Below are 21,210 nucleotides of genomic sequence, written 5' to 3' on the forward strand. Positions count from 1 at the left end.
GCTCCTGGGTTTATTACCAGCACCGCCTGTCAGCAAACATTTGCTTGGCTGAAGCAAATATGGTTCTATGTGAACTTGGATGTACAGATGGCCGATGAAGTGAAATCTCCTAGGAAAGCCCAAAAGATTATCAGCCATTCCAAGTATGTTATCCTTCATGGTAATCTAAGATCAACTTAGAGCATTGGTCTTCATCAGAGAGGTATAACCTCTGATGGTTTGCCGACCTCACCTTCCTCCGCTCTTCCGGGGAACCCTGGACAATTTTGTCGTACCACTTCTCAAACATCCCATCCTGACACTCCTCCATCCACTCGCAGTTCCTCAGGTAGTCGGCTATCTCATCCTCCTCACTCCATTGGCTAAATGGCCCAGAACATAAAATGCTGGCATCATTTATCATCCCAAACCTCCCACCATAGGGGGCACCACACATGGACCTTTATAAACCTGAAGGTCACTGCTCTGAACCCCAGAAGAGACCCGTGAACAGTCTATGACACTAATAGTGACTGTGTTAATTGAGGAACTATAAGAATTTAAAAATAAACAACAACATGGATCTACCTTCTCGTTCATCTGTCTACCTCTTGCCTAAAAATTTCTGTCTTTCCCCCCCTTCCTTCTACCTTATAGCTATATCATGGACGCTGATGTTCTCCTGGGCCATGGAAAGCAGGAGATCCGGCAATTTGATGTTGAGAAAGAGCGGGAGGTCTTGCACTTCCCAGCTCATGTCGAGAAGGTGGAGAAGGCAGGTCTGCACGCAGGAGAGGGCGGGGAGCAGAGCCCTGTGAGGGACAAGGGATATGGACCATTAAAAAAACCCACTTAAACAGGCCTGCGTCCTGTCGCAAAGCAACAATCGAAGGACCCTTACTTATCTCCGATGGACTCAAAGTTCTGGACGGCATCCACCAGCATCTGCACCAGCTGGTGGTATGACTGGCGGACTTCATCCTGCACCTCCTGCCCGCTGCCTGACAGCTGGGTGAAGTAACTGCAGAAAAAACAGCAATTAAATAGGTGATGGTGAGGACCGTGGGGCCTCCTGAAGTTCAGGCCTGATGTTCCTCAAACAGACCGACGTCAGATTAAGACTGCAAGATTATATGGTGCCAACAGCTTTCGCACTTCAACTCTTTATTAATCCATTCTCGAGTACAGTTTTAATCAAAGGTTTTAATCGTTTACTATCTTGATGTGTCAAAATATACACATTTTCTTTCAAAGACAGCTAGTCAGACAGGCTGCAAAATATTAGACTAGAAATGCAGGATAATGTGTCATTTTTCCAGTTCGACTTCTGAGAATATACAGAGATTATGAACAAATGCAGCTAAAACCACGCGGCGACGGGCTACGGTCGCTGTCGGTGGGAAACGGAAAGCTTTCCGTTCCAGCTCCCACCTGGTGAAGTCCTTCTGGAAGGCCAGAAGCTCTTGGAGGAAGAGGATGCAGGAGGCCTGGAAGAGGTGCGGCTCACCCAGGGAACACAGGCACCGGCGCACGGTCCGCAGCACCTCGCTCACGCTGAGGGCCTGGGCCTTCTTCAAGGACAGGAGCTGCAGGACGCTGCATATGCATGCACAGATCAGTGGCCAGCGCTCTTTATGCATGTGCTACGTGCCAGGTCTCACCATCACACATACGCTAACGAGCTTAGCAGTCAAAGACACAAAAAACAGGCATCAGCCTCAGAGCGTAAAAGACCCTCCGTCTCAATACAAAATTATACGACGACTATCAACAGCCCTACAGGCACACACTGCATATGGTGGAGCATTTGGGACATACCTGGCGTCGGAGATGGTCTGGTCCTTCAGGAAGTTCATAATATCCTTGAGGATGGGGAACCTATCCTTGATGGACAAGGGAGGGCGGGACTCCTCCAAAGACCTGAAGGAAAGTAGCCGTATGCGGCCCCTGCTGAACGGCACTTTGCGATGCAGGCTGAAGGGGGAGGCCGTTTCTCCAGGGAGAGAGGTCAGACTTTCAGTGGAGCCTCGGTGGGGGCTCCCGGTAAAACTGCCCGGAGATCCAGGGTCGGAACCGCCAGAGGTCTGGACCACCGGAATGTGACCCTTTGAGGGGGCGTCTGCTCCAGCTTCGCTCCCACTAGCCTGGAGCCCGGATGTCGGGCTGCCCTGGAAGTCACTCTCAGATACAGAGGTGGATCTGAGGAGCGGATGGGAGGCGTCATTCCTGGGGGGGCCTTCATCTGCAGCCGGAGCCCAGCAGGGGGCGAACTTGAGCAGGAGCAGGCTCTTGGCAATGCAGGCATCCACTGGTGAGAGACAAGACAAGCGGTTTGGAGAATGAGGGGATGCAGCCACAGGATCATAGAGACCGAACAGAAAAGGGAAAGGCTGGGCGGTGAGGCACCCGGCTGGCGGACGGAAGCGTACCCAGCACCTCCGTGCTCACTTCCTGGACATCGTCCTCTTTTTCCTCCGACGGATTCACTGCTCCCACCAGGTATCTCTGTTTCATCTCAAGCTGCAAAGCAAAAATGAAACCAAACATCCATCGTTAACTGCTCATCCTGGCAGCATACAAGACAGCTGCAAAAACAAAGATCCTCAAGCGAGTATGTTTCCATGACAGAAGAGCTGCTCACCCAGGACGTGCAGACAGACCATGCTAAGCACACTCACCATCCAGGTACGGATGCCCTCCGCAAAGCTGTACACGTGAACAAAGTCCTCAGAGAAGCTGGACTTCCCACCTTGGGCCACTGCTCAGTAACAGAAAGGCAACATTTAGATGATGGACAGTTTGTTACCCGGGGATCCCAGCACACACCCCGTTGGACTTGATCTTCCAGGTTAGTGGTGTAAAGTAAACAGGCAGAAATTAATTAATTTATTACCGTAGTTCCGCAGACTGCGGTGAAGGACCGGGGTGTGGTAAACCATGCAAGCCCAGATAGCATTAACGGCCTGGTCAACCTTTGAACCCGTGACTACATCGTTTCTGGCAGCTTGTTTCCTACAGGCCAGCACAAGTGCTTTCATCATCTCCGCCCCGCTATCAGAGGCGTCTTCAGACGGTTCCCAGCTGGCGAAGTCGACAAGGAACTTGACGAGTTCGTCAGAGGGACGAGTGTTCACCTGTATGACACATGGAAACCAGACAATTACTCATTCAATTCAACATCCAATAAAACAGCTATTTAAATCATTTAAATTGAATAAATAACTGGAACTGCATTGGAAATTATTTATTCATTTTTACCTGAATATTCAGACAATCTTGTAACACTTACGTTTAATGGCCTTGCTCAAGGGAGTAAAATCACTCTGCTGACCCTGGGATTTGACCTTGTGACCTTTCTGACCATGGGCACAGTAAGCTAACCTGCTGAGCTACACACCACTAATTTTCATGTAGTAGAATCATTCATTTCCTTTCCACACGCAGGTAGCGTGGTCTCGCCTAGAGAGGGAGAAGCACTGCTTCGGTGTTTTAGGGTCTCCATCCCAGAGCCACGTTACCTCACTTCCATCCTGAGTGTGCTGCTCTCCTTCAAGCCCCTGCCTGAACATGGGTTTCCACAGTGCAGAGGCAAGGATGTGATTCATCTTTCCCGCCGGGAGATCTTTTGCACTACCGGTTTCTGCCAAACGACACGACAAGCCCCTTACACATATTTGCTTCAGGTGACAGATCTATTGTCATGGACAAGTGCACAAGCCACCTTTCGCCACCCGGACCAGAACCCAGCAGGGTGCTCACCCTGAGGTGACTTCAGTGCCATGGTCCGCGAGGCCAGGCGCCCCAACAGCCGGGCTGTGAGCAGCAGCAGGTCAGAGACCCAGGACACAGAGATGTCAGGCAGCCCGTAGGCCACAACGGAGAACTTGTAGCCCCAGCCATTGTTGTTGTTCTCGGAGTGGAAGAGGAACTGCAGCTGAGGACCACCTCGGAAATTCACTTTCTGAGGGCAGCAAGAATGTACTCAGGTGTCAAGGAAGCAGGGGTGAAGATGAGAACTTCAGGTCATACCCAGGGGCCAGCTGGACATTTATTTTCCTAACCCTAACCCCATTCAAAGTCATCTTGGGTCCCCACACCTTCCTGCCCCAGGGTAGTGACAGTTTGTGGCCAACAGGGGACACCCAAGACCTCAGTGGCCCCGCATAAATGCGTGGTTTGACTGATGGTAAAAATTGTTCTTACCTTGGGCCACTTATCCGTGCCGACCTTCAAGCCATAACAAACCTTTCCACCTCTGGCATCTGTGAATTCCAGGTAATCGTATCTATCAGGGATCCAAAGAAAGAAGGCTTGTTAAGGAAAAAATGTCAAATATGTGGGCGTCCACCAGAAGCTAGCCAGGGATCGGGGCAGTAAGTCTGAATGATATCCTTCTCTTCCACCACCACCCCCACCCCAAGCAAATTAACAGTTTTGTCACTAACTTACAGAAGACGTAAAAGAAATTAAGAGTTATTTAAAAAAATATTACTGATGACAGCTAAAGGCCCCTGTACCTTTTCTCAGTCTCGCATCTCTCATCAAACTCCACCTCGAAGGACGTGGCCCCGGGGCACTTGAAGATGGTGGTCTCGTGTCGACTGCTCTCGTAGCTGTGGGCTGACTCCATGCCCCAGGTCCTCAGCACCACAGGCTCCTGGGGCCATGGCAGAGGCACACGGTCAGGCCATGGTGCACCTGATTCTCACAGAGACCGACAGCTCGAATCGTGGGGCTCCACAGGCAGATTTCGACTGGCGTAAGTACCCCGCTCCACCAAGCCGGAAAAACTCAGATAGACCCCCCCACATCATACAAAACACCTTGTAACAAAAAAACACATCAACTAAAAATATATTAGCGATACATACTAAAGGATACATATTAAATAAAAAAAGATTTAGCGCCAATTTGTCACCATATGTAGGCATGTCACCATTTTACTTTAGTGCTTCTGTAAAATGTATCTTGAATATTTTTGTGCAAGTCTGGATTTACGAATGTCAGTCTTACAAAAGTCAGGAGCTGCCTATATTCAAATAAACTCAATATGGACGCCATTGTACTATGCAAACACATGGAAAAACAGACTGGCAAATAGAGTGGCACTGGAGTATGAATAGCAGAGTGCAGGACGGCGTACTTTCGAAAGAGCATCATCCTCATCTTTATCACTGTACATTTTCTTCAGGAGCTCGACCAAGGCTGTGAAGTTTTTCAGAAGGATCAAATGAGGGACGTCCAAGGAAGAGAGTTCCAGAAGGAAGATAATCTGGAAGAGTAAATATGACCAAGTCATGCTGCAGCTCATGTGGAAATAACTCATATCGACAGCTTAACATTTTAGTACTTGAAAACTGGTGATACTGCAACCACTAGAGGGCGGCACCATCCAAAATAAAATAGCAGTCGTGTGTTGAGTACCAGTTGCCTAGTAACCATGGCTAGGATAGAAGGGCTCAGCTTTTCCATGATCTCTGCGCCGGTGTATTTCTCCAGCAGAGAGGTCATGATGTCCTGGACGCCCGAGAGAAACCGGTCGACATCTAGGAGACACAGCAGGACAGGTCAATGCAGGAAGCTCCCCAAAGGTGGACAGGGGCTTGGGGAGGTGCCGATCTGCTCACATCGCAGGAGGATGTCCCTGGCCAAGTGGCACAGGGTTGTGGACCCTGCTTTGAGCTGGAGGTAGACCCAGGAGAGCAGGCTTCCCTGAAGGGCCCAGAAGAGCGACAGCAGCACCTTCCGACTCTGACTGCCACTGCCAACAGCCATCAGCGCCTCACACTAGGGGAGAGAGGAAGAGCATCCATCCATCCATCTATTCATCCACAACAGGAGTGCAGTGAGGCTGGAGCCTATAGTTGTAAGCACAGGGCAGGGGACAGCCCAGATGGGATGCTAGTCCCTTATCAGAAACAGGGCAGGGGACACTCTGGACGGGATACCAGTCCATCACAGGGCACCATCACACACTAAACCATTCTTTTCATACGAAGACACAAATTTTGACCCGAGCATCTATATAAACATTAAAAATACCACATTGATAACTGTTCATCAAGTAAGAAGCACCCAAGCAACTCACTTCACGTGTAGCCACCAGCAGAAGCGTGTCCATCACATTCAGAACGGGCGAAACATCGTGGTCCAAAGGTGCCTCCTTGAGGGGAAGCAGCAGAAGGCCCCGGGGATCCTGATGGCTGCCAGAAGAGACGTGTCACGATAAACAGCAGCAAGCAGGGGAGTTCAGCATGAGAGTGATTGCAGGTGGGGGTGGGGCGGGGTCAGGGGCAGGTAGGTTCCTTGCCACTTACCTGAAGTATTTACAGAGAGACTCGAAGGTCAGCTTCAGGGATTCAGGCTGATCCTCAGCGGAGATGTTTTTCTGGTAACACAACAGGGGAAGGGAAAATGGAACATCTGTAGGCCCTGCGTGGTACTTGGCAGAGCAGAAACAGCCAGTGGGCGGGCTAACATGTCTCACCATCATGCTGAACAGCTTGTCTCTCCTGCTCTGTTTGTCAGGGAAGAAAATTGCCGCCCCATCCAGGATGGCTTTCAGCGCCTCCTTCCTCAGCATCTGGCTGATGGGTGCCCCCTCCTCAGGGCTGTCCACCACTGCTCCAGACAGTCACAGAAACACTGTTAAGGCAGATTCACTAACCAACCCATCAAGTTACTCTCTTATCATTGCTAACCACCTATATAGGAGCAGGCATGGATGGAGATGGGCAACAAAAGTGAAAGGGATTGTTCCAGCATGTTCTATTGATTGCATTTGTGTTTGAATGACAGCTGCAACAGGTGAGGGATGTAGAACCCAATTAATTACTCCAGTGAAGCCATCAGTGCAGATCAGTATTTTTCCCAAGTGGCACGACCAGACCCAGCGACCCAGCATCTGTCTGCTGATCAGCTCCTTGAACTCTACGGTGAAGGTTCTCACCCTCGCACAGGTGGCTGTAGAGGCCGTGCACTGCCTCCTCCGGGTCAACATGGGCACTGCCAGCCGTCCCGCACCTCTCCATTGGGGTGCGCAGCACGGGGAAGCAGTTCTGCAGCAACTGGAGTAGCAGGACCCTGGTCTTCACCGCCTCGCTTCCGCCACTGGAGACATATGGCAAAGTGAGAACCGTCAAACACAGCCAAAAGTGAACATCCAGCAGGGGAGCTGAATAAAGGAAGAAATGAGGTTTCATTTTATGATATGGCAGACAGGTCAAAGAAAAAAATATTTAGAGGATGTCATCCAGTAAAAACAATTACTGGCTTTAGCTAGATAAACATGAAGTAGGTTAGATGACCAGATGAGAAGGGGGGTCACATGGAAAAGGACGTGTTCCTCCCAGGCCCACAGCCACCAGTTAATCTGGCCTTTATCAGGGCACCTACTGATTCATGAGTTTGCGGTAAAACTCCCAGAAGAGTGGCAGGCTGAGGCCGCTGAAGTCCAACAGACATGCGCTCTTGGAGTGGGAGGTGTCCTGAAGGGCCTGGGTGGGGAGAGCGGCCTGGGGTTAGAAAACGGAGGGCTACAGAGGAAGCACAGACAAAGCGAACGATCCACCCCTACACCATACCGAAGGGAATGGGGGCAGCCGCGGGGCGCTGGCAGGGCAGATGTCCTGGGTGAGCTGCTGAATGAAGTAGAGGGTCTTATTGAGCAGGCAGAGGGCCGTGGTGGGGCCGCCTTCAGCGCCATCCTCTGCCGTGCCGAGTTGCTCCAGCTGCATGCGCTCAGCCCTGGGGCACAGGTAGCCGCTGGCAGAGAGGTGCTGCACGCCCAGCCGCTCAGCTGACTCCTGCCTGGTGCCCAGGAACTTCACCATCAGGTACTGGGGAGGAAAACAGGCAGGGGAGGGGTGGGTCAGCTAACAAACTACCCTCACAGATGCAAATACAGCTGCATGCAAATTGGGGGTGCAGAAAAAGACAAACACAAAACGCCTATATCTGTGTTGCATGGGTCCAATAAAGCAGCTATGACAAAATCGTTTCACTCCAACAGACTGTAGCAGTAGAGCACTATTCACTGAAATTAGTATTTTTATGCAACGACATTTATAAACATACAATTATAACATGAACAATGAACTGTGTTAGCCTACGTTTTTAGCATATGCTAATAGTTCATTTTGTTGCTTGCCATTTATATTGTTTGGTGGCTAAACTATAGCTTTAACAAGCTATACTTGTTTTTGAAGTGAACAAATCAGTGATGCAAAGATAATTTTGGTATACTGAATGAAATAAGTAGAATCACAAAGAATCATTTATCACATGTCTTAGTGAATGGTTTGATTTTAGTGAATTCTGAGAGTCTGTGCAACGTAAAGATCAAATCGCATGTTTTTTTTTTTTTTTTACACAACTAAAAAGGAATACTACTGATTTCCATTAACAGTCTTTAATGGAGTCCTAATTTTAAAACACAATAAAAGGTATATCGATATAAAATGGTGTTGTATCATCCTATAACTGGTTTCTAGGGACATTTTGAAATTGACGTTCAGCACGATAAGACATGTTAGCCCGCCTACTAGCCTTCGGCCTGATTAATTTTCCAATGGTGCCTTTGTACAATACTATTTATCACTATAAGAGTCATGGTGCAATACTATTTAATCATTGTAGAATCCATGGTACAACACCCTTTAATCACTATACAGTTCATTGTGCATTGCTAGCACTGTACAACCCACTGTGCAATACTATTCATTACTGAATGTCCCACGGTGCAATACTATCACTGTACAACCTGCTGCACAATATTATCACTGTACAACCCAAGGTACAACACTATTACTGTACCATGCTCTGTTTTTCACTGTACTATAGCGCTGGGCGATATTATCGGTAACTGACAATATCGGATAAGCAACCTGGTGTCGATATTTGAATAAATGGCAATTGTCGCCATTGTCAGGTAAGCAGGCTACAAATAAACAAGATAAGAGGATTCGGTTTTCAGTTCAGCCTTCGAGCCTATGTTTCTGCTGTGGACAGCTATTACTCCCAAACGCTGCTCGTTGCAGTAAAAGTACGTTCACCATCCTTGTAAGTTGGGAAGTTTGACACCCACATCACCAACTCACCTTTCGGTTAGCAGGCAAAAAAGCTTTCCAATTTATGTGGATGGCAGTGCAAGACAAGTGCTTACCATAGTTAATCACCTTGATAGTCTAGCTATGAATTTCTGTATTGCAGCTTCTCTCTTTGATAGGAGAAAAATAAATAAATAAAAAATAGCCTAGCCTAATTCATCTAAAAAAATGTAAATGGTCAAGTTTTGGCTACATCATGCGAAGACAGCTCCTGTCTTCGCATGATGTAGCCAAAACTTGACCATTTACAATTTTTTAGATGAATTAGGCTAGGCTATTTTTTATTTATTTATTTATTTATTTACCTTTATTTAACCAGGCAAGACAGATTAAGAACATGTTTCTTATTTACAACTGTGGCTTAATTAGGATTAAAAGCTTGGTGGTGTGGTGTGCAGAATGCATATTTTTAATTAGTCTATGCAACTTTCAGTTTCCCTGAATTTGCTTCATACTATGGCTGGGTGAGAATTTACTGATAACCATGTTAAATTGAGCTTACTGACCTAATTTTGCTAATGTCAGTCTGCATATCAAAAACAACTCCAGCTATTCACCTCAGTGAGCTGTCCCTTTAAGAACTACAACACTCATATTCCATATTTTGCCAATACTGGAGTGTCACAGCTGCCTGACAACTAAATGACTAGTCAATGGCCAACTTCCAATCTGAATCTATGTCCCACTGGCCAATAACATCTGCCCACAGTGGTCCCAATATTACCATTGATGGCAGACAGCTTACTCTACAAAAGAGCAAGTTGAGGGAGATGTAAAAAGACAATTTCCCCACGGAAGTATCAATTAAAATTAAATTATCAAAATATTTATATTATTTATAAATATATGTATTTATAATTAAATTACGGGATATAATTTTTCCATAAAGCCCAGTCCAATGTGTGTCCATGCAGAATATGTCAGCCTGGGGGGTGTGTAGCACGCCTGGCAACCTGACTGGAGGTAGCATTTATGAATCCTGACACTGAGCAGACATCTCAGGCCGGGCCGGGCCACACCTGCACAACTCGACACTGCTGCAGCTTGATCTCCGTGTCGTTCCAGTCATCCTCCAGCTCAAACCAACCAACAGGCTCGTCTTCTGTGAGCTTTGTGGTCTTGCTGCTGTGGGATCAGAAAGCGGCAGATTCAGGGTCAGTCAGCACAGGGCCAGTTTATCGGAGCAGAGGCTGGAAGCTGCTTGCCTTTTAAGGGTGAAAAATTTGAAGACAAACACCCAAACAACAGTAAATGGCCTTGTCCTACCTTTCTTTCAGGAACTGCCTAAAGTCCTTGAAGGTCCAGGTGTCATAGTTCTTGAACCGCTTGAAGTGTTTCTCTGAGCTGAAGGCGTCGGCCTCGTTGTAGGCGAACACCAGCCCAAATTTGGCACCGATGGCTCCCTTACGCACCTGGGAAATCGACCCAGGAATGGCGTGGAATTTAATGGGAGACATCGGTACATCTGTCTTTTCAGCTTTCATCCCAAACATTGGCAAAGATGAGGATGCATCTCAAAAAGCCTTGACTCACCCTGATCTTTATCTGAGTGACCTGGAAGGAGGTCTGGTCTGCAGTAGACAGAATGATGGTGGCTTTTTTCTTCCCGGTTTCTGTTAGGAACCCTGGGAAAGGCACAGTGGGAGGGGAATGTCACAGCATTGAGTCTGACTTGTGTTCATGCCCAAAGTGAAGCAGAAACATTTGCAGAGTCAGCAGACTCTGGTTCTCTGTAAAGCACCGCAGCAAGTTTGGTGACCAAGCACCCCATTTCCATAGGGTGCCTTTTCTAGTTAAGGTAGAATCTAAACTTTATAAGTTATAAATTTCATGTAACGTGCAAGACATTTGCTTTCATTTAGTTGTTAGACAATAAGGACATCATGCTCATTACATTAAAATGTCAGAGATTGGTCATCCTTGGGCCTTGTGCTCCCCCTGACCCAACACTGGATAAGAAGGAGGGAAGGATGGAAGACAAAGTGGAAAGTAGAGCGCACCATCCCCCATGGAGGTTTCCACGAGCATGTTCTCCGGGCCAGACTTGTCTTCTTTGCCCTTCACATCACAAGCTTGGAGACTGAGGCGGAGGGGCTTCCCTGGCAAACAACAGCCAGAAGACTGTTAATAGCCTGTTCATTTTCAGAACTACACATTGCAATTTGGTCCCATTCTTGCAGTTTCCATCAGAAGCACCTGACCGTCTCGATAACAGGAATCAAAATTAAAATACAAGGATTCAGCATTGGAATCAAGCGCCACAGAATTTAACCTCAGAGTGCCTTGAAATACATGAAAGGCACCCTGGACATCTTTACTTTAGCGAAGGCCTTTTCCAGTCAAAAGGTCAAAGGGCACTACTACCGTTCTTGTAGAGAAGCTTGAGTCGGACGGCAGCCATGGAGGAGATCAGAGAGGATGCTTTGTATTGTCTGTCCAAGTGGTCACTAATGCTGGAGAGGAACATGATGATCTTGGCCAAACTACCCCTAGCCAGGGCAAATGCCAGCAGGGTCAGCTCCGCCTCAGGACTCACACAGCAACTGACAGACACAGACACAACTATGTTACAGTTCATTCAATTTACTAACCAGTACAACAAACATCTACTGATGTGGAACTGACACTGCAGCAAGCCAATAAGTATAGAATGTGATTATCTGAATGAAGTCCTAACATTACTCTTGTTGACAGAATAGATCTTTGACTATATTCTGTTCTTCAGTTGTATGTAGAGAGTGCACAATCTTGAATGAACCTGCTTGGTGTTCCACTGACTGTTCAACAAACACCTGTCAGTCATGAAACAAGGAATGATTATTATTACTCGGCTATTCTGAGGAGGAAGGCATCCACTTCCTCCATGATGTTGGGGGAGAAGAACTTGGGGAATTCGGTGGAGCTGGGAGTTAAAGACAACGGTGGCATGTGCTGCAAGGCTTTCCTGGAGGAAGGAGGGGGAATCAATTAGCCGACATGGGGAGGATGGCCAAAGGTGGCTGAGCAACGAAATCCAGCAAGCATCTGAAAAACTCAGGTGCACGGTTCCATCAGACCCTCATAACCTCAAGAAATATCACTAGAAATTTAGCATTTCAGGAACTTTTAGGAACTGCCTAACAAAATAAATGCTGCACAATAATTAAAATGAGACATAATGACAACTCCTTCATGACCACAGGGTGCACATTCATAGAAAGGGATGCTGCTGGCAGTGGGCGTCACTCACTGTGTGCTCTGGAGGACCGTCTGAGCCAGCGCCGGGTTGCTCTCCATGGACGCCGTCACTAGAGACGTCAGGAGTGACAGATACCAGATGGCAGAGGCATCCGAAATGGAGACCTCGGTGCTCTTGACAACCTGGTAACCCATGGTCTTCAGACCGTGAATGCGCGTGTCACAGCCATCACTCAGGCAGCGTTTGATGTTGATCTGGACATCTGCAGCAGAGGTTGGGAACCATACAGAACAGAGTCAGGCAACCATATCATACAATGCCGACAGTGAGAGATCAGCGAAGTACTGTTGACGTTAGAGACTGCAGCAAAACTATTAGTGCTGAATGCACCGATGAACTAACTGATTTGCCACAATGGAAAATGAATCCAATGCGATCATGCTCATTATTTCAGTAGTCTCTTCAGTTGTGGTGTGCTCACTTTGAATGATGACTATAGTCTAAATATTGGTTGGCAATATCAACCGTGAATGACACATTGAAGCCAACGAGCATCAGCTGATACTGATATGTTAAGTGATATATTGTGCATCTCTAAATCTCTAAATGAGTTCAAAAGAAATGCAACACAAAGTTCAGTATGTGGTGAAGTGAGATTAGCTAGAATGTATACAACATTCAACATGTAACTGAGTGAGGTACACAGGAATACATACAGGACAAGGTTCGTGTTACAGCTGGAAGGAGCAGAGGACTTACAGGTCTGTGTGATATTGGCATTCTCCAGTAGGGCAACATAGCCCGTGACATTGCTGGGGATGCGGATCTCCCGGATCTCCTGCAGGCACAGCCGGCTGTTCCCCACGGCCACGGACACCAGCTGGGGCATGTAGCTGTGGTCGTTGGAGGCCACTGCAATGGCCAGCCGCCTTAACACCACACCCGGCTTCATCTTTAACCTAAACAAACATTGACAGGTGTATCAGACATGCCCATTACCATCCCAGCTTTCAGACCTGCATGTCACAGATCCAAAGTGCCACAATAATTAACCAATTAATTATTCGGTTATCGCAGCCTTGCCTTATCCAGTGTGACCGGGCACTACCATCTGACTGCCAGAAGGACACAGTTTCCCCGTTTGTCATCTTGTAGATGTCTGCCGTGTTGGATGACGCTTCGATGAAGCTATAACAGGGGTTGATGATTTTGACCTTGTCCGTGTCAGGGTCGTGATTCTGCTCTGCTTGGTACTGGATGTCTAAATCTGCAGAGAGGATGCAAGCCCACTCACCATAAAATGCGGAAGAACAGACAGAAGCAATCTAAAAAAAACATATGGTTCTACCAGCTTATTATATCAGATGCTTAGTCAGCAGGGAAAAGGCAAGTATTTAAGGTCACACTAGGGTTACCCTGAGTTACTGTGGCCATTTTATACTGTGAAAGTACATTTAGGGTTAGTAACTCCATACCCTTCTCTTTCTGTAGCAGGAAATCCAGGTAGCTTTGCACGACAGAAGACCTCATGGTGCAGAGGCTGCTGTAGCCCTCTAAAACAGGGAATGGGATGGCACTGCTGGGAATCCTGTTCCGGTGCAGGAACTTCAGTATCTTAGAGGCATGCGATCCAAGGCGGTCCTTTGTCTTGGAGAAAATGTCAATGAACCCTGGAATGTGGCATACGACAATGAATGACAAGGAGCAATAGGATAAGGCCTGTGTCGGCAAACAAACTTCTGGCCATCTGCATTCGAGAGTCACCTCTCCCATCAGGGTCTGTGACAACTAGGGACCACAGATTAACCCTGTCTTCGAAGAGTGTGTATGTATATGCTGTACCCATACACCAACTAAGGAAAAGTTCACATCAAACCTGCTGAAAAGAAACCACAGTTCCCAGTAGACATCAATGGGGAGGATGTGCAAAAGGCACACAGCCTGAGATGGCTCGGTCAGATTTGACCCCATGAAGCAACAGTCCCTCTCTGCTGGCCACAGTACCTGGTGTGAGGGAGCAGGCCTGCAACTGCCGTATCACGTGACTCAGCTCTCCCTGCAGATTGGCTCCGTTGCAACTTTTCAGCACCATCAGCATGTTCTCCACATCAACAATGCCGTCTCCTTCTGCATCAAACTGCCCAAAGGCCTGTGATAGAGAATGTGTGTGACCATCAGCCCGGTGTACTCCAAAGTATAGTAACCTGATTTAAGCCAATTATTTTTCCTCACCGTGATCTGACTCTACATATTGTACATTTTAACAGCAGTCTGCTGGAGGTGTCAGCTTAAAACCAAAACAGCCTTTCCCACTCTTGCCTGTCCACTTCCATAGTTCTAGAACCATCCATTACAAGCAGGCCCAATTCCAGCAGCTTCAACGGGAGGCTCATGACTGACTCATTTAAGACAACAAAGGTCTTTATCTACCCATTAATATCTAGGTGTACATTGACCTCAAAGGACAATCCTCTGCAGTGTTCTAGGCCTTAAAAAACTTCCAGATAACATACCCAATATTTTGTCAATTCCTGGCTAGCACATTGATTAGATTGATTAGATCTACAAAGATAAGCATCACACACTTTGTCAACATAAAGCATATTTCTGCATCTTATTGGAACTTGTAATGCCCCAGTGAAATTTTCCTTCACAGCCCTGACTCACCTGCCGTGTCAAAATCAGAACTGGGACAAATCTTGGATTCACACATTTGTCCAGCTGTGTCACGGCTATGGTGACACAACAGTTATTAAAAGTTATTACTCAAAAGTTTTTAAATCAGCCTATTTCACAGGAGGTACCCTTCTACAACATTACAGAACTAACGAATCAAAGCAAAATGTAACAAAGTATTTATGCATTACAAAACAAGCATAAGCCCTCTGAGGAAGACAACGATCATGGACTTCTTGGAAATCGGCCAATTAGTCAACTTGCTGTTTTTATACTCACAATAAACAACATTTAGAATAAGCCAAAAGCTATGAATGGAATTAAACTTTAAGAATGTAAAGTGGGAAAGCAGACGTAAACTAAATACTAACATAACCAGAACATTGAAAAGACTCACTACATTTAAGTTTTCATGTGTTATAAAAAGTAACAGGTGACTTAGGAAGTTGAGAAGCTCACTGGCACCTGTAGGACCTTCCATATTAGTCACCAACCACACATTATACTCCTGTTCCCTCTAAGTTCATTTGCACATATTCCAAAGCTGTCTGTACCCTACATCTTGCCTCACCTTTATTTACCTCTACATGTTTATTTTTTTATTAATAGCACAGTTTTCTATTTCTCCATCTGTTTAATCGATTTGTTTTTTATGCATCTTTATCCTGACAGCATATTACATTGTATACTCATGCCACAGACTGGAACAAAAATTCCTTGTAGTTTATGTACATTTGGAATAAAATAATTCTGATACTAAACTTTAAGAACTCGTTACGTTTAAGTTTAAGTTATAAGCAGTAACAGGTGACTTGGTAAGCTTCTTAATTCACATAAATCAGAAAGCAGAAGACACAGGGAGCGGTAACTGAACGACGGTCGGACGTGAGGAGTGAGAAACCGCACCTCCTCGCACTCGTGTCGGGGAGCGTCCCGGCTCTCCAGCATCTCGCAGAACTGCTCAAGGGTCACGGTCTCTTCGCCACGGCCCAGCCGCTCTTCCAACCAGCGCACCAGCGCACTCTCGTTCCGGGCAAGCACCGACTCCGAAACGGCAACCCAGGAGTCGCTCATCCGGGCCGCCGCCGACCTCAGTTTGCCTTGCTCCAGAAGGTCCTCGGGTGCGGGGAGTCCGAAGGCCGGCGCGGGAGAGCTGTTCGACACTCTTACACCTCCGGATCCCGAGGCTCCGCTCACTGCCGCCGCGCCGCCGCCCGTGGTCGCAGAGGCCGGGCTATCCCCAGCAAAGACGTGGCTGTCGGTCTCGACGTCCTCCTCGTCGCCGCTGGCGCCACCGCCGCAGCCGCTCTCCACGTTCCCCATGTTCTGGCTTCCCCGCCTTGGTCGGAAGGCAGTTACTCCGGGGCTTGTCAGGGGCGCAGCCTTACCGGGGCCGCCAGCTCGCCGCTCCGCTGTCAACCACCGTAGTGACGCTCGCTCCGCGGCTCCTCGGGGCGCTACGTCACGCGGGCCGGAAAACTCTGGACTCCGTGCTTTAAATCGCCACTTCCGGGTTCGCCACCGGCCCACGGGCAATAACAATCGGTATGTCGGTGTTTTTTCCTCCTGCCATCGCCATGTTTTTTTTTTTTTAATTTTACGGTCACGAGTATGTTTAAAATGTAACTACTTCAGGCTGGACAGCTACTCGCACGTAAAATTCAGTATCATTGACAGTTTCGCCACGGCCGTGAGTCGGCGTTTGATTCATTGACGGCAATAACCTTCTTCGTTGGTTTCCCTGGCTCAGATGCTGTGAGAGGCGCTACTGCCACCTGCTGCACCGGAGAACAAATCAAGCGCCTTGGTATACTAAGGGCTTTTTTTGATACAGTGAAAGCCAACACCAATATAATACAAGGCATAAAACACAACAATACCATCCACCTATCTATTTTCTGTAACCGCTTATCCTATTCAGGGGATCGAGGGCTCCAGAGCCTATGGGCTCAAGACTGAGAACAACCCAGGATGGGGCGCTAACCCATTGCAGGGCACGCTCACACACCATTCACTCACATATATTGAGAAGGTGTTAACTCCAATTCACCTTCGCATATTTTTCGATGATGGGAGGAAACCCAGATGAACCCTACGACATCACAAAGAGAACATGCAAACTCCATACACATGGAGCCTTGGCGGAGACTCAAACTCTGGTCCCAGAAGTGTGAGGCAACAATACTTGCTAGCCACTGCGCCACCATGCCGTCCCAACAACAATACCAATAATGCTAAATAATTTATCATTTTGGGGGAGTGGTTAGCACTGTCGTTTCCAACTCTGGGACCCAGGATTCAGTCTCCTCCAGGGTTCCATACGTGTGGAGTTTACAAGTCCCCCCTCCCCCCCCCCCCATGTGTCCTCGTGTGGTTTTTTCTGGATAGTCTGGTTTAGTACTTTCTGGAGCTGAAATCTCCACCAGTATACTTGCAAACAAAAAAAAATTGTGTACAGTCCTTCAATTATTGCTAAACGGTTTAGCCCAGAAATCGCTTCTACGTGAGCAGTGCTGGCGTTGTCAATAAGACATGCCTTCTTGATTAAATGTAATTATTATTGCCTACAGTGTGTACGCAATTTCCAACGAAGTTCCAGTAAACCACGCCCCTTATTATGGATCCTTTCGGCCGGAGGGACACAGGCTCACATTGTGATTGGCTGTCGAACATTTTAGTTATTATAATAGGTTTACGAAAGATCTTTCTGTTGCTCCTAAAACAAATATTGAAGAGACATAGGCCTACTTGACAAACTACATCAGAGTGGTTGAGGTGTTGTTTGCTGTTTCTCGTGAAATACACCTTAAAATTTGATTTAAAGTATGATTTACTGGAACTGGATTGGAAATTGCGTACACATACACAGTATCCAGTTCCGGAAATGTAGATTGATGTTTCCTCCTCACGCACCAGTAGTTTGCTGCTGAGTGTTGTTGTTCGTGAAAACAGCATTTTGCACGTTAATGAACATTCGTGTTTAATGGCACGGGGTCTGATCGCCGTGGCCGCTGCATCGGCAGCTGTCCTCCTCGCCGTGTGCGACCTGGATGCCGTTATCGCACATCTGCTCGCTCTGACGGCGATTTTTTCCTCATCTCCGGACGCGCTGCCCTTGTTAAACCAGCAGGACCTGTCACGGTATGACGGCGAAGTGGGCAGCCAGGGTCTGTACCTGTCCGTGCTGGGGCAGGTGTTTGACGTCAGTAAGGGGCGCAGGCACTACGGACCCGGTGGTGCTTATCACTTCTTTGCAGGTATCTTTTCTACATTTTCTTTGCATGATCCAAGTGCATTTTTACTGTAAAAAAAGCATGTCACTTTGCAAAGGTGTCCCATTAAGAATACGGTTTATCATGTGATGGGTCAGGCACAGATGCCTCCAGAGCTTTCGTTACCGGAGATTTCACGGAAGGCGGGCAGACGGATGACTTGTCGGGTCTGTCGCCGTCGCAGGTAGTCGCCCTGTATGACTGGCTGTCTTTCTATCAACGTGATTACAGACCCGTAGGTAGGTATTGCGTGCACAGATCGTATCTAGTGAGACACCACATAAAACATCAAAGTATAAATACGTTTGTTAAACCGAAGGCAGGCTGATCGGACGTTACTACAGTGATACCGGCAAACCCACGGAGGCTTTGCGACAGGTGGAGGCTGCCCTGGCCCGAGGACTGGAGCTCAAAGCTGAAGCCGAAGCTGACAGCAAGCGCTTCCCGTCCTGTAATTCCGAGTGGAGCGCCGCTGGTGGGAGAGTGTGGTGCTCTGAAAAGAGGTACAGCAGCCTGTTACTCAACAGGGGGTGTTTCCCGACAGCGATCGATCTCAGCGAATAACGAACAAATTAAAGAAAGAGTGCGATTTGCGACTGTTCTTCAGAACGCTTCGTTATTCCAGAATTAAGGCACAAACTTTTTGTAGTATTTAAAGCCCCCGCGTAAGAAAAGCACAGGGTGTAGGAAAGAGTAACATCGACCCCACGTATTCAGTGGTAAATAGGTTTATATGTTATATGATTGTTACATTAGACACATACAAATAAACATGTAAATAATAATAATAGTTATTATTATTATTTTGGTAGCATGGTGGTGCAGTGGTTAGCACTGTTGCCTCACACTTCTGGGACCCAGGTTCAAGTCTCCGCTTGGGTTACATGTGTGTGTAGTTTGGATGTTCTCCCCATGTTGTTGTGGGGTTTCCCCCCACAGTCCAAAAACATGCTAAGGCTAATTGGACTTGCTAAATTGCCCGAAGGTGTGCATGTGTAAGTGAATGGTGTGTGTGAGTGTGCCCTGCGATAGGCTTGCCTCTCATCCTGGGTTGTTCCCTGCCTCATTCTATTGCTTCCGGGATAGGCTCTAGTTTTGGGGTTCAACACTGGAATCAGCAAGAATTTGCTAAAAGGATGCCTGATGTCTCCCAATAACCAGCCACCTTTGCCATCTAACACACCGCAAAGCTGGACCAGATGTAAGCATCATTTGTGCTTCCAGGCCACTTTTTAATGTATGTAAAAAGTTCTTGATGGTTGCATATCACTTGGACCTTTAGGCCTAGTGTCGATAATCCTTTTTGATGGGTGCAGGTAGAATTCAAGATGTTGCGAATATGACTAGGGTTGAACATTCTATTGACTGCACCTAGAATTTTAGGTATGCATGCAATACCATGAAGCCAGTTTTAGTGTCATGCAAGGCATCCCCTCCTGCTGGACATTGTATGTAGTCGTGCTCACAGTGCAAAAGAAATGTAAACAATGCATGCACAGGTGCAGGACACAGCAGCCTTGCTGAGGCCATGTGCATTTGTTGGTCTGCAGGAATCTACCAGTGGCATAGAAACAGAGAGCTGTCAGAAGCTACATGCTGCACTGAGGGCACAATTCCGGTGTGTTCCTCTTTTCAGTTTATCCTGTACCAGACCAAGGAGGTTCATTATTTCACCCCAAGCCAACATATATTTTCCTACATCACAGCATTTTAGCCAGCAGCTTGGCTGGATTATTAAGTGCCTACCAAGGTTGTTCAGAATTTATTAATTGTGCTCTATTCCATACATGAACTGGAATTTGAATTGAAATGACAGGAAGAATTTAATTTCATTAAAAAATTTTAAAAAAATCAATGCAATCACAACACAGTAATGTCATTTAATCTAGCAAAACATGAATAATTACATGATCGATTTACTTTGTAGATGTTTATATTGATCTTATATAAGTATGATTGTAAGATAAAAATCATATCATTGTTTAAGCCTATTTTAACAGTACGTAAAGCCTGTGGTTAAAACTGTAAAATATAAAGATTGATATTTTCCGTTTCAACAATCTCCGGACGGCGCCGATCCTAGAGCTGTAGTACCCGCCTACTGTCTGCCCAGCGGCACTGCTTAACTCACATTCATTTTCCTGCATTAATGCATGCTTATTCACTGCTTTCTGCACCGCTGTGTGTCCGGGCTGTAACCGGGCATCCTTGCGTCTTCTCTCTCCGCAGTGGCGGGGTGCAGCGCCCCTGGGCCGGCGTCCCGAGGAAGATGTTCAACCCCGGATCCCGGAGCGTTCGCTGTGTGTGTGTGCCGAGCGGCAACCCTGAGCTGTCAGCCAGCGTCGCCCTGCAGGAGTACGAAGGCTGTCCACCGGTCGCAGAGTCCTGCCCCGTCCACAGCTTTTAAACGTTTCAAAATGGGACCGCGTTTTATTAACTCTTTATCCAGCAAAACGTTTCTTCTGGTCAAACTCAGGAGTTTCTACAACTCAGCAAACTGAACTGAATTTCTCCTTTATTTATACAGTGAATGTAACACGCAGCCTTTGTAGTGGGATCTGGATTCATTTATATTGTGATCGTTAAATCTGAAAACACATTTCTGCATTATAAAAATAAGCGGATCAATAAGCTGTTCAAGCGCATTAAACGTTTTTAGTAAACGTTTCTTATTTGTCCAGATGGACCATGACAGTCAGTCAGGGTTGCCAGCTCACGCATCTGGTGTGACACGCTTTCAGATCTTTACGCTCACACAAGCAAATCTATATTATTCCATTATAAACTTAAAAGCAGCTATATCATGAAAAGCGTGGGGTAGTTCGCAAAACCTACAGGGCATTAAAACGACATGCATGTGCAGACTTGTCTCGTATTTAAAATCTCACGCCAGTCAGCTGGCTAAAAGTTGGCAACCCTGCTACTGACACACATTTGAGAAATATGGGGGGGGGGGGGGGGGGGGGGTGGCTAAGGAACCCAGGGTGTCTTTCTACAA

At 47.1% G+C, this 21,210-nt stretch overlaps 2 protein-coding genes across 2 annotated transcripts in view; one reads left to right on the plus strand and one right to left on the minus strand.

Annotated features, from left to right (window-relative positions):
- Window positions 1-16,691, minus strand: part of zzef1 (zinc finger, ZZ-type with EF hand domain 1) — a 34,827-nt gene extending 18,136 nt beyond the window's left edge. The window contains exons 1-33 of the mRNA XM_049018113.1: window positions 15,847-16,691; window positions 14,269-14,413; window positions 13,740-13,934; window positions 13,348-13,531; window positions 13,024-13,223; window positions 12,316-12,526; window positions 11,914-12,030; window positions 11,451-11,629; window positions 11,087-11,185; window positions 10,620-10,711; window positions 10,353-10,498; window positions 10,106-10,211; window positions 7,563-7,817; window positions 7,375-7,475; window positions 6,929-7,089; window positions 6,467-6,600; window positions 6,297-6,367; window positions 6,068-6,182; window positions 5,607-5,766; window positions 5,404-5,525; window positions 5,123-5,251; window positions 4,497-4,636; window positions 4,183-4,264; window positions 3,739-3,940; window positions 3,498-3,619; window positions 2,873-3,113; window positions 2,658-2,737; window positions 2,409-2,499; window positions 1,798-2,287; window positions 1,411-1,575; window positions 881-1,000; window positions 630-791; window positions 233-362 (exon numbers count right to left, since the gene is read on the minus strand). Coding sequence (XP_048874070.1) covers window positions 233-362; window positions 630-791; window positions 881-1,000; window positions 1,411-1,575; window positions 1,798-2,287; window positions 2,409-2,499; window positions 2,658-2,737; window positions 2,873-3,113; window positions 3,498-3,619; window positions 3,739-3,940; window positions 4,183-4,264; window positions 4,497-4,636; window positions 5,123-5,251; window positions 5,404-5,525; window positions 5,607-5,766; window positions 6,068-6,182; window positions 6,297-6,367; window positions 6,467-6,600; window positions 6,929-7,089; window positions 7,375-7,475; window positions 7,563-7,817; window positions 10,106-10,211; window positions 10,353-10,498; window positions 10,620-10,711; window positions 11,087-11,185; window positions 11,451-11,629; window positions 11,914-12,030; window positions 12,316-12,526; window positions 13,024-13,223; window positions 13,348-13,531; window positions 13,740-13,934; window positions 14,269-14,413; window positions 15,847-16,263 — 5,364 coding nt within the window. The 5' untranslated portion in view covers window positions 16,264-16,691. The remainder of the gene's footprint in view (window positions 1-232; window positions 363-629; window positions 792-880; window positions 1,001-1,410; window positions 1,576-1,797; window positions 2,288-2,408; window positions 2,500-2,657; window positions 2,738-2,872; window positions 3,114-3,497; window positions 3,620-3,738; window positions 3,941-4,182; window positions 4,265-4,496; window positions 4,637-5,122; window positions 5,252-5,403; window positions 5,526-5,606; window positions 5,767-6,067; window positions 6,183-6,296; window positions 6,368-6,466; window positions 6,601-6,928; window positions 7,090-7,374; window positions 7,476-7,562; window positions 7,818-10,105; window positions 10,212-10,352; window positions 10,499-10,619; window positions 10,712-11,086; window positions 11,186-11,450; window positions 11,630-11,913; window positions 12,031-12,315; window positions 12,527-13,023; window positions 13,224-13,347; window positions 13,532-13,739; window positions 13,935-14,268; window positions 14,414-15,846) is intronic.
- An 884-nt stretch (window positions 16,692-17,575) lies between these two features.
- LOC125745354 (neuferricin) lies at window positions 17,576-21,171 on the plus strand. Its single transcript, XM_049018114.1, has 4 exons — window positions 17,576-18,197; window positions 18,311-18,451; window positions 18,532-18,715; window positions 20,442-21,171. Exons 1-4 carry the CDS (start codon window positions 17,924-17,926, stop codon window positions 20,617-20,619), a joined length of 777 nt encoding a protein of 258 aa, XP_048874071.1. The 5' UTR covers window positions 17,576-17,923; the 3' UTR covers window positions 20,620-21,171.
- The last annotated feature ends 39 nt before the right edge of the window (window positions 21,172-21,210 follow it).

The sequence above is a fragment of the Brienomyrus brachyistius genome, chromosome 6 (genome assembly GCF_023856365.1).
Source record: "Brienomyrus brachyistius isolate T26 chromosome 6, BBRACH_0.4, whole genome shotgun sequence".
Taxonomy (NCBI): Eukaryota; Metazoa; Chordata; class Actinopteri; order Osteoglossiformes; family Mormyridae; genus Brienomyrus; species Brienomyrus brachyistius.

What these genes read in the sequence shown, in the direction of transcription:
- LOC125745354 (XM_049018114.1), top strand. Translation starts at nt 17,924, where the DNA reads ATGGCACGGGGTCTGATCGCCGTGGCCGCTGCATCGGCAGCTGTCCTC. An exon ending in TGCTTATCACTTCTTTGCAG is followed by an intron (nt 18,198 to 18,310) that starts GTATCTTTTCTA and finishes GTGATGGGTCAG; the next exon opens with GCACAGATGCCTCCAGAGCT. An exon ending in ACGTGATTACAGACCCGTAG is followed by an intron (nt 18,452 to 18,531) that starts GTAGGTATTGCG and finishes GTTAAACCGAAG; the next exon opens with GCAGGCTGATCGGACGTTAC.